The 17,653-nt window shown below is 35.2% G+C and overlaps 1 protein-coding gene across 4 annotated transcripts in view; it reads right to left on the bottom strand.

Moving 5' to 3' along the window:
• The window catches only part of Cfi (complement factor I), a 36,511-nt gene extending 19,517 nt beyond the window's left edge, over nucleotides 1–16,994 (bottom strand). For all 4 annotated transcript variants that reach the window (XM_076865213.1, XM_076865215.1, XM_076865216.1 and 1 more), the window contains exons 1-6: nucleotides 16,934–16,994; nucleotides 16,343–16,345; nucleotides 7,608–7,871; nucleotides 5,457–5,610; nucleotides 2,571–2,752; nucleotides 299–412 (exon numbers count right to left, since the gene is read on the bottom strand). In XM_076865213.1, the coding sequence (XP_076721328.1) occupies nucleotides 299–412; nucleotides 2,571–2,752; nucleotides 5,457–5,610; nucleotides 7,608–7,871; nucleotides 16,343–16,345; nucleotides 16,934–16,994 (778 nt within the window). The remainder of the gene's footprint in view (nucleotides 1–298; nucleotides 413–2,570; nucleotides 2,753–5,456; nucleotides 5,611–7,607; nucleotides 7,872–16,342; nucleotides 16,346–16,933) is intronic.
• Nucleotides 16,995–17,653: the final 659 nt, after the last annotated feature.

The raw sequence follows: 17,653 nt of genomic DNA, 5'->3' as shown, positions 1-17,653 counted from the left end.
GGATGAGGTGGTTCATACCTGTATAATTCCAGCAACTCGGGAGGCTGAGGTAGCAGGATTGCAAGTTGAAAGCCAAGCTTAGCAATTTAGTAAGACCCGGTCTCAAAATACAAAATAAAAAGGGCTGGGGTGTAGCTCAGTAGTAAAGTGCCCCTGGTTTTGATCCCTAGTACAAATGTAGAAAAATGAAAAAAATAAAATGAATGAGGTCAATTTTTCAATTCAAGAATAAAATTGTTTTTACCTTTTTTAGCCAGAAGAATGAATCAGAGGATTTAAAAGCTAGATTTATGTCTACCTTTACAGCACAGCTCATCGCTTTGATCACCGCAGTCATTAATCCCGTTGCAGGCTTTTGGCCGAGGAATGTATTTCCCATTCACACACTGAAAGGACTCATCTGTTGGAGAATCTGTAAATTTCATTTTTGTGAAATTTAGTTATGGAGTTGTGGCATAACATCCTCATCTCCTTTTTAGGATAATGGAGTTGTTAAGATAAATCAGACCTCAAAAAAGAAAATAAGATATAAAATGTATTAGTAATATCAACTTAGTATACATGACCAATAAGGAAAATAAATGCCAAAGCTGGCTTATAGTGGCCCTTTCTGAAAACCAGTGTTGCCTGTGGAAGTCTGTAGTCTTGAGATGGGTGTTCAGGAGTAGGAGCACTAGCTGACATGGCAAGTGCTGGTGCTCCTGCATTTTTCTCCTGCTACTACACTAACCCACCTCCACTCCCAGGACACATGGGCAGTGCCATTTACATTTTTTAGCTCATTTTTTATGGGTGCCTTATAACAGTACATAATTTTGGACACCATTGTTACATATTTGTACATGTACACAAAATAATTTGGGGTCAATTTAATTCCTCAGTATCTCCTGTTTCCCATCCCTCCACCTTCCCCAGTCCTCTTCTTCTGCTCTACTGACCTCCCTCCTATTTTCATGGCCCCCACCTTTCTTTTTTTTTTTTTCTTCTTGAGCTTCCCACATATGACAAAACATACAACCCATGGCTTTCTAATTCTGGATTATTTCATTTAACATGATGCTATCAGGTTGCATCTATTTTCTGCAAATGACATAATTTCATTCTTCCTAATGGCTGAATAAAATTCCATTGTGTATGTATATCACAGTTTATTTATCCATTGATCTGCGGAACCATCTAGGCTGGTTCCATAGTTTGGCTATTGTGAATTGATCTGCTATAAACATGGGTATGCATGTATCACTGTAGTATGATGACTTCAATTCTTTTGGATAAATACTGAGGAGTGTTATAGCTGGGACATATAGTGGCTCCGTTCCCAGTCTTTTGAGGAATCTCCATATGAATTTCCATAGTGGTTATGCTAACTCACAACCCCACCAATGGTGTGTAAGTATTTTCTCCCACATCCTTGTATTTTAACTGCTATTCTAACTGGAGTGAGATGAACTCTCAGTGTAGTTTTAATTTGCATTTCCTTGAATGCTAAAGATGTAGAACATTTTTTTTCATATATTTATTGGTCATTTGTATTTCTCTTTTTGAGAAATGTCTGGTTCCTTTACCCATTTATTGATTAGGTTATTTGATTTCTTGGTGGTAAGGTTTTTAATTTTTTTTTTTTTTTTTTTAGTTGTAGATGGACACCACACCTTCACTCCATCTATTTATTTTACGAGGTGTCAAGGACGGAATCCAGTGCCCTACACACTGTAGGCAACTGCTCCACCACTGAGCCACAATCTTGGCCCTGGTTTGGGGGTTCTTTATATATTCTAAATATTAATCTCCTGTCAGAGGTGTAGCTGACATTCTGTAGTAGAATTCTCCCACTCTGTAAGTTCTCCACATTCCTAATTGTTTTCTTTGCTGTGAAGAAGCTTTTTAATTTGATGCCATCCCATATGTTAATTCTTGGTATTATTTCCTGAACTTCAAGAGCCCTATTGAGGAAGGATATTTATATTTATATAAATATATAAATATAAATTTAGTATTATTATTTATTTATATAATATATGTATTTATTTATATATATTTATTTAGCACTGAAAAGGATACAGCTTTGGTTTTTAATACCATAAATGGCCAAAATATACCAATGTCAGGATGGAGGAGCAAAGCATCAATGACTGTCTGGAAACTGAGGTAGTGATATGGTCACTTAAACATCTTAAAGGAATGTATATAAGCCAGAATTATTTTTTTTCTCTTTCCATAGTTTTATTGGTACATTATAGTTGCACATAATGATGGGTAGGCTGGAATTCTTGAAGGAGATTTTGTTTTTTTCTCTTGCTTGACTGACTTGTATAGCTATCATAACTTTAATCCACACGTTCAAGGAAACAAAGAGGTGTCCGGCAATTTTCTTCCCATATAGGAAAGTGGAGGCAAGTAATATTTGACAGGAATAAGAATGACAGGAGAAAATCACCAATTTAGGCTCTCCCCAAACATGATACGGTCCATATAATTTGCCTCAATGATTGGTATCAGTCATTGACTTATTTATTTAGGCATTGTATGAACAATCTTGATGTAAAGTATCAGGCAAGTACTCCACCAACCTGAATTCTGTGTGTAACACACCACGCCAGCGAGACCCTGGTAACGCTTGGTTTTCCTTTTGGCAAAAGTGCATTCAGTCAAACTGGTCTCTAATCCATGACAATGGACATGCAGACATTCAGTGGAGTTTATGTGGAGATTTTCAGGAATATAAAACCTTTCTTCAATACTTAAAGCACCTCTGCAAATAGAATAAATAAAACAGGATGGTAGAACAATTAGTATGTTTATATATAGTCTTATACTAGGAAATAAGGGCCTAGGGTAATTTCCTCTCATTTTTAACATATGAGTTACAGACTGGGCAAGACACTTAAATTCTCTGAGCCTCAATATCTTTACCTATGAAAGGGAATATGACTACTTCAGCGAGTCTTACAAAAATTAACTAAACTATTAATTTAAACTGATTAGCTAGGGTTCAAAACATGACAAGCACTCAGCAAACATTAGCCTCCTCTTCCCTGTTTCTTATAAAGGAAGAAATACTCCTGATGTTTCCTTTCAATTTGAGATGCATTGTTCCCAGACTCTCTCTTTTGTTTGATTTTTCTCTGTGGGAAAGGAAGTAGAGTACTCTGATTGGAGGATTTTAGAAATATAATCAGGCCTGGTTAGCTCAGCTTTTCACCTGTTCCTTTTGGGAGATTCTTTGCTTGTCACAATTATGCAAGGCTTACCTTGTTGGTTCCCTTACTGCTTAAGATTTGGAAATTAAGTTGGTTTAATTCTAGCAGATTCATTTGCTTTTACATTAAGCTACATCTTCATTCAGCCTCAGCAGTGTTATGGTGGTATTCTGTCACCTATATATCAGTGCTGGGATGTCTGAATTTGTTCAGAATTTATGCAGAGAAGAAGCCGCCTAAGTTACCCAACATCCTAGAGATGATTTACAGTGAACTCTTCTTCCAGACATTCAGTTGCTCCTTGCTTCTCTTTAGAAATGAACGAGGAAAGTAGGTTCAAATTTAAAAGTTGAGCAAAGATGCAGTAGACAAATGGAATAAAAAATAAAACAGAAATGGCAATTTAAACATCAGACTAATTAGAGTGAAAGGCACAGTGTACAAGGAGGGTTATTTTAATTATTTCAGATCCCTAATGATAATAGTAGTCATGAAATTGCTCTGTGACAAGAAGAGCCATTTCAAACACTTTGATAAGCAAATAATCTGAAAAGCCTGAAAAACCTCACAACCTAAGAACATCTAAAAATACTACAAAAGTATAATAAATGCTCTCAATGAGCTCTTAAGGAAGTATGGGAAATCCCCCTTAGCTTAAATCAGAGAAGTCTATCCATGAACTTATACAAAACATGAAAAGAACAAAATACTGAGGAATCAAAGTTGAGAGAGTTTACCATTAGGTTGACCCACAGGTGTAGGTACAATGGGTGTAGGTGTTGCAAATCTGCAGTATCCCATGGTTCAATGTATAAGAGACTCTCCGTAATGAACTAGCAAGTGTAGTTTAGGAAGAAAAAAAATGAGTCCAGAATGAAATGTGAGATATAAGATGGAACAAACCAAAAAAAATTGGTATAAACATGAAGTAAATCTGAGTGAGCATCAACTAAGCAACAATAATAATAATTTCTTAGTGTATAATGATGGTGATTAATTTCAGGTGCATATAAAAATAAGGTGGAGTTAAATATTGGCAACTTGATGGGGTTCCTAAGAAGGTAAGGAATTCCTAAGTCAAGGATTTATGGTATAAATTCAAAGCTAACCACTGAAGAAATAAAAATAGATTGCATACCAAACCAAGTACAAGAGGCAAGGTGGAAGATTTAAAAAAAAAAAAAAATGTTGAGGGGCTGGGGTTTATAGCTCAGCAGTAGAGCGCTTGAGGAGCATGTGCGGGGCCCTGGATTCGATTGTCAGCACCATATAAAAATAAATAAACAAAATAAAGGTGTTGTGTCCAACTACAACTAAAAAATAAAAGTAAAAATAAATGTTGACATAAGATTATCATCATACAGGGATATTCTCTGACCACAATGCAATTTAGTAGGAAATCAAGAAAAAAAAGTTAACTAAAAGCAAACTAATATGAATATTTGGAAAGTTAAAAAAAGAGAGAGAAAGAAACTTCTAAACTGAATATGGGTCAAAAAAGAAAATATATTGAACTTCTTTTGAACGGAATAATAAATATCACTTATGAAAGCTTATAGCATACAGATAAAACATTACCTAAGAGATAAATTTGTACCTTAAATGTTTACATTAGGAAAGCAAGAAAACAAATGATCGAATTAAGTATTCAGCTCAAGAAATTAGAAAAAACATAAAGGGGACAAAAGTCAAAGATAACAGCAAAGGGGGCTGGGGTTATGGCTCAGTGGTAGAGTGCTCGCCCAGCACAGTCAAGGCCCTGGGTTTGATCCTCAGCACCACACATAAAATAAATAAAATAAAGGTATGGTGTCCAACTACAACTAAAAAATAAATACTTAAAAAAAAAGATAACAGGAAAGATTGATGAAGTTGACAATAAGGAAACGAGAGAGACCATTTACAAAAGGACCAAACAGACAGTTGATCAAAGAAGAAAGAGAAAAGACCTGAACAATATTGGATGAGAAAAAGTGGTCATAATTCTAGATGAGCAGAGATTAGGCGGTAATGACTGTGAAATTCACCAAGGGTTCAATCCAGATAAGTAGGTCTAAAGGTGCTCTGTGCTCACAGCAGGATGCCAAGTGCTAGGCAAATGTGAGCACATTTAATCTTCACCACAACACGGTGAGGTGGGTAGTTAATCTTCTCAGGTTACAAATAAGGAAACTAAGGCACAGAAAGATTAGGTCATCAAAAAGCAAATAGTTGGAACAACCAAATCAGCCCTGAGAAAAATCTACTAATACTCACTGCTGAAATCCAAGGTCAAGGCAGGCCACGTTGGCTTCTCTTAAGCTCCAGCTGCTTTTACATAGGAACATTTTCTCATCTTGGTCTATTAGCTTTACTTCAACAATTCCCCTTGAATCTGTACTTCCATAATTTAAGGAAATACTAAATTTTCCTATAATAAAAAAACAAAACAAAAGGATGAGCAATATTTAAGCTTCCACATTTTCCCTTTCAATGAAAAAGAGCCATTACAATATTAAAATACCTAATTTCAAATTGACTTTGGACACCATGAAGATTTTAATAAATAATCAGCAATGACTTTATGAGTGCTTATTATGTGTCAGTGCTTGCACTACCCAGTTATACAGAAGATCATTAAATCATCACATTGGCCCTATAAAGAAGAAGCCCAGCCAAGTTTGGGTTTCATTCCACACCTGGAAACTCTGCTATTCTGGGCACTGAGGTGGGAGGATCGCAAGTTTATGGCCAGCCTAGACACCTTAGTAAGTCCTTGTTTCAAAATAAAAAATAAAAAAATTTAAAAAAGGGCTGTGAATGTAGCTTAGTGATAAAGTGACTCTGGGTTCAATCTCTAGTATCCTAGCATCACACACACACACACACACAAGATTAAGCCCATATTTATCCCCATTTTTCTATATGAGGAACCTAAATCTAAGAGAAACAGCTATTGGCTGTACCCCAGAAATTGCTCTATTCTTACTCTGAAGTCCACACTCTTAGAAGACAATTAATGAAAGTAAAGAAAAGGTTTATGTATTCTCAAAATACTTAAAGCATTTAATACCTCAAGAGAAGAAAATCTGACACTGATAAAATATGGTTGACTATTTGCCATCTTCCTCTCCAATGGATAATAGAAATGGGCTCAAGCAGGGAATTATTTTCCTCCTTTTCCAGAGTACCTCACTATCTTTAACTCAGCACCACAAAATTATATAGGCCACTGTAAGCTGGTGCACACCACAGTGCCTTTGAAAATAATGTTTTGCCCAGTGCAGTGGATGCACTTGTTGTCACCTATTGGGAGCTGAGGCAGGAGGATTGCTTGAGACCCAGAGTTCAAGGCCAGCCTGGGCAATATAGAGAAACCCTGTCTCTTAAAATAAAAAGAAGAACATTTTAAAATTCCTTTGTAAGTTCAGAAACATCAGTAATAACTTGATATTAGAAGGAAATGAGCCTCAGTTTTGTTGTTATAGTTAAAATTTAATGAGCACTTTATGTACCAAGCACTGTCTGAAGAGTTAGCTTTACATGCATCATTTTATTTAATTTCCACAAGTCTTGTGACTTAGGAACTTCTGTTATTCACATTTTACAAGTGAGGGAACTGGGGTCCAGAGAGATCACACAGCTTGTCAATAACTGAGGTGGGGCTTGCAGGAATTTGAAACTCAATCTGATTAACTGTGAGATCTCTAATCTTTTTTCTTTATTTAATCCCTGCCCCCCCAGGGAAACGGGGACTGAACTCAGGGGTACTCTACCACTTAACTGCATTCTCAGCCCTTTTTATTTTTATTTTGAGACAATCTTACTAAGTTGTCAAGGCTGGCCTTGAACTTTAATGATCTTCATACCTCAGCCCCTGAAACACTGAAATACAAGTGTGAGCTGCTGCACCTGCACCTGCATTGAGAGCCCTAATCTTCAACATTCCTCCAACTGTATATGGTGGGGTCCAGGCTCCTCACTGCACTAGGCCCCTGATGGAGTGTAGACAAGCTCCTTGGCCTGACCTGTCAAGTTTGTCAGTCGTGTCTCAAGCTCCCCTGGAAAATCAGGGCCAGTGGGATTCTGGATGGGGTTGGGGGTCAGATATTAGAAGAAATTATTGAGGCTGAAGGTCCAAAGGAGGAGCTGAGGACTGACTAGACTATATGTCAGTTTTGCACTGGTTTCTGAGCCAACTGGACCACCCTGGGAATAATCCCTTTAACCAAGTAGAAGCAAGAATGGGGATGACTCTAAAGTACTGTGCAGCTCAGGTACTACTGAATTAGTCACCTCAATTACTATGGAAGGTCTAGAAAATTTTGAGTTGTCATAATATTTCACAGGAAAGTGTTTTCTAATAAAAAGAAGGGTATATAGTGGCCTTCATATCACAGAATAACTTGACAACTAGGCTTTTCCAACCTTCAGCTCTGCATGTTCCATTATTTAAAAACTTTGCCGCTGGATGGAGACATTCAAAACTCTTTTGATGACAGTAAGTCGGGTAGCTTTTCCCATTAGTCGAACACACAGAGGTGCCATTCTTTGGGCACTGATAAGGGAGTTTACAAGCACAGATCCCATCAATGCACTTCTGCCATGGTTGGCAGAAAACTTTATTGCAGGAGCGATGTGTGTATTTTTTCAGTAAGCACTTTTCCTCCACCAGATCCTCTTGAGATGCATCTGAGGTTGAAGTGAGCTATAAAACACGAAATAAACATTAATTAAGCAGCTAACTAAAGGCTTCTGTTTGAAGATGAAGAAGTCAAGAAAAACAACAAAACAGATCACCCACTGCACAGATGAGGATGGGACAAACCTAATTTCTAGCCCCAGTTAAGAGAGCTTACAATAGCTTTGGGCAAGTTACCGTTGTAAAAGTGAATTTCCTCCTCTGTAAATAAGGGCAATAATTCTGATTTTTAAAAGTTTATTGTAAGAATTAGAAATAACATGTGTATAATAATCCAGAAAATTCCTTGAGCAATAGGATTCTATACTTTGCTCCATGTAGGGGTTGAAGGTAGGTCCTGAGCTGTGCTGCTGACTGAATAATTGATGCTAGATCAGCTTTTCTCTCCAATCAGCAGTATTAAAAATATTATGAGAAATCTAGATTTACAAGTGATATCCTTAATGATAAATGTCTCCCCATGAATTCTGCATGATGTTTTTTGTGTAGTATTGTATCCATGCCATTAAAATCAAGTGAAAAATTTCAAAAATAATAAAGAATGATGAATATTATCCCACGAAAGATGAACAGTCGAATTATTAAAATACTATTTGTGTGTTTAAAATTTTGTTTTTAAGGCACATTTATTTGTACAGCAGTGCATCTATTATTTAGAAATAAATATGTTCATATATACTGGGAGTATAGGCTCAAAAATTTCTAGCAATTATTATTATAGCCTAGTCATCTGGTTCCATCTCCTTCAATTGCTGATGCTTTATATGTGAGGGCTTTTTTTTTTTTTTTTTTTTCCAATTCTTTCTTTGGTACTTGCAATGAAGTAGCTTTTTTATGTGTGTGAACTTTGTATTTTTTTCCCTAGGCAGGAGTATGGTGAAATTATTTTAGATAGTTAGTCATTAGAAAACAAACAAGAAACAAAACTATCTCCAGCTCCAGGTCTTATCAGCCCCAGTGTACAGCTATTTAGCTTTACCTAAGGTGTCGTTGTCACTTTCCCTTTTCTTTTTTCACCTTTAACCTACAAACAATGGGGAAAAAATGATCAACAATGACCAAAGTCCATCACCTTCCCTTTTTTGAGGAACGTTATTAAAAAGTTTGTTCTACTGCTAACTGGCTGTGATTTGGGGTAAGTGTCTTTTCCTTTCTGGTCCTGTTACTTTATTTTTAGGTACTGGGGATTGAAACAGAACATCCTAGACAACGCTTTACCACTGTGCTACACCACCACATCCCAGCCCTTTTTATTTTATTTTGACACAGTTGCTAAATTGCCCAAGCTGGCCTCAAATTTGCAATCCTCCAGCTTCAGCCTCACAAATTGCTGGGATTACTGGTGGGCACATTGATGGGGTTCCTGTTTTCTCTCTTAGAAAACATGGAAAATACAGATAATGTTCTCACAGAGTTACTGTGAGGATCAAATGGGAAAATACATGAGAAAGCACAGATATTTAAGATTCTATATAAATTCTAATATGATGGTGATTGTGGTAGATTGCATGTAGCCCAACATTTCTCTACCTCCTTTCTTTTCCTTACTCCTCCCCCTCCTCCTCCTCCCACCATCCCTCCTCCACCTTCTTCTTTGAAGCACTCAACCACTGAGCCACATCCTCAGTCCTTTTGATTTTTATTTTTAAATTTTGAGATAGGGTCTTGTTAAATTGCCCAGGCTGGCTTTGAATTAGCAATCCTCCTGCCTCAGCCTTCCAAGCTGCTGGGATTACAGGTGTGGCAGCCTTGCTTCCGATATAAAGCCATTCCAAGACACCCCCACAACTTCTTAACCATTCAGATTAAAAAATAGGGAAGGAATGCTTCTCTTTCCATATCTAATAATACATTATTTCAATCCACATAAGAAATGAGAAACGCTCTTTTGTTGTGTTTATTGTTTTTTATATATAAAGTAAACCACATTTAAAGGACACCATCTAGTGAATTTTGACCGTAGTCACCTATGACCAAATCTCCACCCATATAGAATATATATGCCACCCACCAAGATTCCTGAGGTCCCTTTCTGTCAAATCTTCCTTCAGTCGTTACCCCAGTCAGTGACCACATGTGATTTTGCAATGCATGTAAATGGGACACAGTTGTAATAGTTTGTGCTTTGCTCTTACAGCATGATGATTTTGCGATTCATCCAAGTTGTTACATTTACAGTGATTTTTTTTTACTTCTATTCCTGAGTAGTATTCCATTATGTAAATGGGACAACTTTATCAATTTTACTACTGATGGACACTTAAGCTATTTCCGGTTGTTGGCCATTATCAGTAAAGTTGTCATGAACGTTCATGTATAAATTTTTGTATGGGCCTGTACATCCATTTCTCTTGCCTAGGTTTATGCTTGCATTCCTAAGAACCCATCAATTTTTCAAAGTGCGCATATCTTTTTACATATAATGTATATCCTTGTCAATACATGTTGTTATCTATATTTTATTTTATCCCTGCTAAGTAGTGTATAGTTTTAACTGTACTTAAAAGTTTTCAACTAATCATCCTCTTTTTAGTCTACCTTGCTTTTACATCCAACAGAAAACTGGCACTACAAATTTTTAATTTTAAGGGGTATTCTTCAGTATTAATTAGATTGTTTCTTAGCCTTTCTGTCACCGATTAGGGATTCAATTTTCCAGATTGTTAAATAAGATACTATATATCTATATGTTTTCCATCCCCTAAAATATATATGTGGTTGTCTCTACTCTCATTATCTTTTTGGCATATGTTTCCACATTTTAAAAAAATCTCTTTATTTTTGTGAATTTTTTCTGAGGAAATATAAACACATTATATTTAATTCACCAACATTATTTCTCAGCTATGTATTTAATACATGTTCTTAACATATAGAATCAATGACCGAACACAGATGAGATGCAAGGTAAAACAATGAATGAATGTTAGGATAAATACTATGGCAATTATAAGAGGAATGATAGTACAACATATAGAAATAGAGATTCAGAAAGGCACACGTGTTGAAAAGGGGAGTCCCTTTTGAAAACTATTATTATATTGGAATGATAAAATAAGTATCCCTCTTTTCCCAGGATCAGAATGTTGTTGGAAATTGTGGGAAGACAGACACATGTGCTGGCAGGCAGGGTGGGCTTTTGTACTCTGATCTCTAATCTCTGTAAAAACTGGAAATATTGTTTCGGGAAATCATTGTCCTAGTTCTTGGTCTTTTTTTTCCATAATAAATGTGTAGTGTCTGAAACTTTGTTTATATTTAATAACATTTAATTGATTTTTAAAATAGGAATATAGAAAATGTTCTGACAGGTTTAAAAAGGTTCCTGGAAAAGTTATATTTTATTTCTTTCCTTGTCCACTGACCCATCAATTCCCACCTGAGGCAACCACTTACCAGTTCCTGTGTCTTTCCAGAGATAGTCATGTATATGTGAGTTCATATTTTACTCTCTAATTCCACTCACTAATACCAGTGCAATGTGTACCAGCGTACTAAAAGGGATTTAGATTGTTTTCAATTATAAATAATGCTGTAATGAATTTCCTTATACAAACATATAATTTCCCACATATGATAAGTATATCTGTCCCATACTTAACTGGGAGTAAAGTTACTAAAGCAAAGGAATGAACAATCTTAATACTGAAAGGTATTGCCTAATTTCTCTCTACAGAGGTATTTTATGTTTGTTTGTAGTGTGGTATTGGGAAATTAAACCCAAGACCTTGCATATGTTAGGCAAGTACTCTACCACTGAGTTACATCCACAGCCCTTTTAAAAATTTTATTTGGAGACAAATTCTTACTAAGTTGCCCAGGCCGCCCTGGAAGTTGTGATCCTCCTGCCTCAGCCTCCCAAGTAGCTGGGATTACAGGTGTGTACCACCGCACCTGGCTACAGAAATTGTTTTAATCTACATTCCCATCATCAATATATGAGTGCCTATTTCCTGTGCCATTAACTACAGAGTGTACACCTTATTGCACTTTTTTTTATCTTTGCCTATTTGATATGTAAAAATGTTATTAGAGTATACTTCTATTTGCATTTTTCCCTATGAAAGTACTCACATTTTAAGAGATTTTTATTTATTTCTCCCATGCTAACTATATCTTTTGTTGGTATAAATTGGATTTATTTATTTTTGGTAGGAATTCTTTATATATTAAGGAAACCATAACTTTGTCTGGAATATAAGTTGTCAAAATTGTCTATTGACAAATGGCAAGCCTAGTATATTTGAGTGGCAAGAGGAGTACACAGAGGGATCTTGCCTCAGGAGTAAGAAATAATTAGGTCTAGATTAAGCACTGTTTTGATGCTACCTAAAAAAAGCAAAAAGCAAGATGGGGAAAGGATCAACCTGTATCCAAGTAACTAAACTGCATCCCAGAATGAAGCTTAGTGTATTTGTAGGTACAAAAACAAATGCAGCACCAAAAACATGAAATTCATATCTCATATCTAATTAAAATTACTAAAAATGCAAAGAAGCTGTAAAATATGGCCTATAATAAGGGAAAAAAATCAATAAATTGAAACATACCCAAAATTCTAACAGAGATTTTAGAGTTAGCTGGCAATGATATTATTATAACTATATTCATAGTCCAAAAATTTAAATAGAGACATGGGAGATATGAAATATCCAGTTGAAATTTTAGGGATGAAAATTACAATATCTGAGATTAAAATGATACACAGGAGGGAAATAACAACCGATTAGACATCGCAGAATATAAGATTAGCTAATTTAAAGACATATCAATAGAAACTATCCAGAAAAAAAAAAAAAAACCACAGAAATACTGTGGTCTTGGCTGTGATTTTTTAAATATGACAACAAAAAGCAGAGGCAATGAAAGACAAAATAGAGAAGTGGGACTACATCAAACCAAAAATCTACTGCACAGCAAATGAGACAACAAAATGGAAAGACAGCATACGAGATGGGAAGCTGGTGTGGTGGTCAGGATGTGGAGGCTGGAGGAGTCCAAGTTTGAGGCCAGTCTCAGCAATTTAGAGAGCCCTATCTCAAAATAAAGACGAAAAATGGCTGGGGTGTAGCTCAGTAGTAGAATGCCCCTGGGTTTAATCCCCAGTACCATAAGAACATATCTAAACAGCAGAAACAAAACAACAAAAACAACAAAACTACCTCCTTCACGTGAGAGAAAATATTTGCAAACCATACATCTGATAAGGGGTTAATACCCAAAATATATAGGAAATTTATACAACTCAATAGAAGAAAAACAAATAACTGATTTTAAAAAATGGATAATAAACTAAATAGACATTTCTCCAAAACAGGCAAAACAAAATGTGGCCAACAGAGATATAGGTGCTTATGATCTGTAATTATTAAGTACATGAAAATCAAAACCACACCAGGTAGGATGGCTATTATCAAAACAACCAAACATCACAAATAGTGATGAAGACTGAAGATAGGGAACTCTGGTACACTTGTGAGAATGTATGTTGTACAGCCACAAGAGGGAAACAGCATGAAAGTTCCTCAAAAAATTAAAAACAGAACTACTATATGGTTTCATGATTCTGCTTCTGGGCATATCCAAAGGAATTGAAACCAGGTCTTGAAAACGCACATCCACTGTGGCTTTAATCACGATAGCCACGACATGGAAGCAACCTAAATGTCTATCATTAGAGGAATCAAGAAACTGTGATACAGACATACAAGGATGGGATATTAGCTGGCCTTGAAAAAGAAGGAAATTTTGCCATTTGCAACAACATGTGTAAATCTGGAGGACATTAATCAAAGTGAAATAAGCCAGACAAAGAAGGATAAATACTACATGATAACACTTACACTAGGAATCTAAATAGTCAAACACCTAGAAGCCAGAGAATTGTGGTTGCCAAAGGTTGAGAAACAGGAAAGTACCAGTCAAAGGGTATAAAGTTTCAGTTATGCAAGATGAATAATTCTTAGAGATGTGTACAGCATAGTACCTTAATAATACTGTACTGTATACTTGAAAACTTGCTAAGAGGAAGATCTTTTGTCAAGAGTTTCTCTGCCTCTGTCCATCCCCTCTTCTCTCTCTCTCTCTCTCTCTCTCTCTCTCTCTCATACACACACACACACACACACACACACACACACACACAAATAAATAAAAAGAGTGAGAGAAAACTTTCAGATGATGGCTATGCTTTTGGTGTATACTGTTCTAATGTTATCATGATGTATACTTTATGTTCAAACTTATCAAATTTATGTGTAATGATGAACTGAAGCTTTGGTGAGGCAGAATAAATCTTTCCTCCCGGTAGGTATTTTGTCACAGTGGCAGGAAACTGGCTAACAGTCTTAAAAAGACATTAGCTAAAATTTGCAGGAATCCAATTTAACTTGGGAATGAGCATCATCAGTTGCCTTGTTTCAGATGAGGTGGCCTCTAGCCGTAAGCTCCAATTTCACTCCAATTGAGCTCCTGTGAAATGAAGCCTAATATTCTAGAGAAGATTTGGGAGTCCCTGAGGGGAACAGTTACTTCTTAACTTTCAGTAATCTTTCCCTATGTCTTTGCCCAAATATCCCCAAACATTATTTCAGGGAGGCAGATTGAGACCTGCTTTTCCATCTCCACACTCATCTGCCTGTGAGTAAACTCTTCATCTTTTGTAAAAATCATTATTTCAGTAATCAGCAAACTGCATAATGGGTAAAATGGACCTGGTGGGATGACATTCTTACTTTAATATGAGAGCAATTCAATTCTATCTCACTGCCAGTTCACTCTACTCACTGAAGTAATCCATCTCTATCAAGGTGTTTTGATTTTTAAAGAGGGGAGAGGTGCTTTTAATCCTCTAGGAAGAAACCTGCCTCCAAGTCTTAGAATAACAAAAATTTCTCCCCGATGTATAGATTTTATTTCATTTTGAAAACATAGGCATATCTTTAAACTATTTGAACACATTTAGGTTGTCTTTATACACACTCTTTTAAAAAAATGTCTACTTCCCAGAAGGTGGTATAAAAAAATTTACTTTCTTTCATAAATTAATATTTTAAGAAGTTCTGAAATTTTCACAAATTTGATACCTTTCTTAAACTGTATTTCTTAAAGGATTTATTTTTGGAAGACTCTTTAATAATATTAAAGTCTTTTTCTTTAAGTGAATATTACTACAACTTATTATTTTTAACTTGTTTTTGTTCCAGAAATCCAAAAGGGACCTGAAATACTTTTTATTTTCAAAAATAAAGTTTCTAATTATAAATACACGTATTTTAATAAAATAAATAAAAATTTCTGAATTCTGAAATTTAGAAATATAGAAATTAGAAGAGAAAATCACCAGCAATTCTGTTACCCACAGATACTGTTAACTATTTTATAATATACATTAACTTTTTATTGTCATATATAAGTAGTTATAAGTCCGCTTGTGTATGTCTATATATCTATGCATATGTATGTATGTGTATGCATTTTTCTATAATAAGAAAGACTGTAGTAGGGATTTTTATTTTAATAAATATATATCATTTCAATGGATACATAATGGTTTATTTATGGATGTACAATTATTTTAATCAATTTCTATCAAAGAGTATTTATTTCTCTGTTCTGTGAAACACTGCAATGATGATAACACATTTTGGAAGTTACAACAAATGTAAACTATATAATTCTGATTTCTTAACTAGTTTTCTTTAAATAGTTGCTTCTACAAGCTGGTATTAAGAAAAAAATGTTCTTGGAATATTATCTCAAAGTGCCTTGACCACAAAAGCTAGCATTTACTAATTGATATTTAAAATAGTGTTAACATTTTTAACCTTAATAGACAACTCCCCAACACTGTCACAACATGTCATTTCAGTTTTAACTTCCTTAGTAGCCAACAAAGCCTTCCCTCCAATCAGATGGGTAGATTAGCAGAACCTGGTACTTTGCTGCTTTCCTATAGTTGGACCTGGTGCTTTTCCTGGCTGTAAGGATTGGAAAGCATCACTTTTTTCTCACCAAGGATCAAATCTAATCTAGAACTATAGGTTCCACTCAAATCCCACATGATCCATAATCTCTTTCTGATCTTTAGCATTTGTGATTTGTCCTCTCAGTAAGTCTTTTATAATTTTGGTTCAATTTATGAATTTTTGACTTTCTGATGCTACAAAAGCCATACACATTCAGGAGAACTCAGTACTCTTCCTTGGGGTGGTGATATATAGTAGAATACACTTGTGCAGTGCTGGGCATTGGCAGTGAGCCGCAGCTCTCAGCTAGCCAAAGCAACCACAAGGCACATAATGCTCTTTTGGATTGCCAGTGTTTTTTGGATATTGTGCTTTGGCATATCATCACGTCTATAAAGTGTCCATCATTTTGGCACAGTACTCAGTAAATTACATGAAATATTCAACACTTTACTATAAAATAGGCTTTGTATTAGATGTTCTTGCCCAACTACAAGCTAATGTGTTTCCAGCACATTTAAGGTAGGCTGCGTTATACTATGGTGTTCAGATGTATTAAATGCATTTTTTACTTATATTTTCAAATTATGATGGGTTTAATCAGGACTTAACTTCATCATAAGTAAGGAGTAACTTATTCAGGATATTCCATCTTATGATATTCCCTTCTCTTGAATATTCAAATATAATTTAGATTTCTTATTATTCTCATGTTGACATATTTATATCTTTCTATAACTTTGATAAAAGGCTATTGAACAGAGGTTGGTCTTACTATTTTCCTAGCACTATGCCTAACATATAGAAGAAGCATAGTATATGTTTATTGATTTAATATAATGACAGTAAATTATAGCCTTGTATTAGTAAAATTCTCATTTGGTTCACTGTCTACGTGCTTATCCAAGCATATAAAAAATAATTTTCTTAAAATTTTTAACAAAATATTAGCATAAAATACTTGCTAGTTACTATCTACTAGCATTCTTGGTAACCAAGCTATGCAATATTTAAGTCCAAATCAGATCTTAAGATTTTCTCGGTTTTTATAATCTTTAAAATAAATTATATAAATACTGAGTTACTTACCTTGCAAAAACTTAAGTGGAAGCACAAAAGTAACAAAACAACATGAATAAACTTCATGTTGGAGGTGTCCAGGGTCTATGTCTCTGCTGAAGACTCTTGTCCATCCCAGAGAGTCTTTTGAAATTTAATTTTTAACCTTTGAAAAAATATTTAAAAAGAGCAATTCTCTTAAAGAGATTTGTACTTTTGAACCCAGAAAGAATTTGGCTAAAATCCAGAGTTTTACCGTAACTGAAAACAAAAATGGCCTTCCTAGCAAATAGCTGAAGGAGGTGACCAATAGAAACTTCCTCCTCCAGAAGGGAGTGATTGCCCCACCTTGTTAAAGAACAAATGCCTCACTTCTGTTTTCTGGGGAGACAGAAACTACACTGGAAGCAAATTTCTTTTTTTTTTTTTTTTTTTGTAAAATAAAAATTTTATTTTTTTTTCCTTAAAGTTGAAGACATGAAGATGGTAAAAATAAAAGTTTTATCATATTGAAAACTATGCAACATACAAGCAAAATTCTCAAAAACACAACTCTTTTATTATGTGTTTATTGTGTTGTGACCAAGTTATATTCCCTAAGCACTGAAAAACTTTTGAGACAGAGCTTGGTGTATAAGAATATTATTAGGGATCAATACCTGTAGAAGAAAGGGTGGGATAATAAGCAGAGGAAGAACTTCTATGCAGCTTCAAAAGAGCTTTGGCCTGCTGGTAGAGCAAATGTG

This window comes from Callospermophilus lateralis, chromosome 8 (assembly GCF_048772815.1).
Source record: "Callospermophilus lateralis isolate mCalLat2 chromosome 8, mCalLat2.hap1, whole genome shotgun sequence".
Taxonomy (NCBI): Eukaryota; Metazoa; Chordata; class Mammalia; order Rodentia; family Sciuridae; genus Callospermophilus; species Callospermophilus lateralis.
Note: the sequence above shows the minus strand (reverse complement) of the source record. Positions and strands in the feature narration are given on the sequence as shown.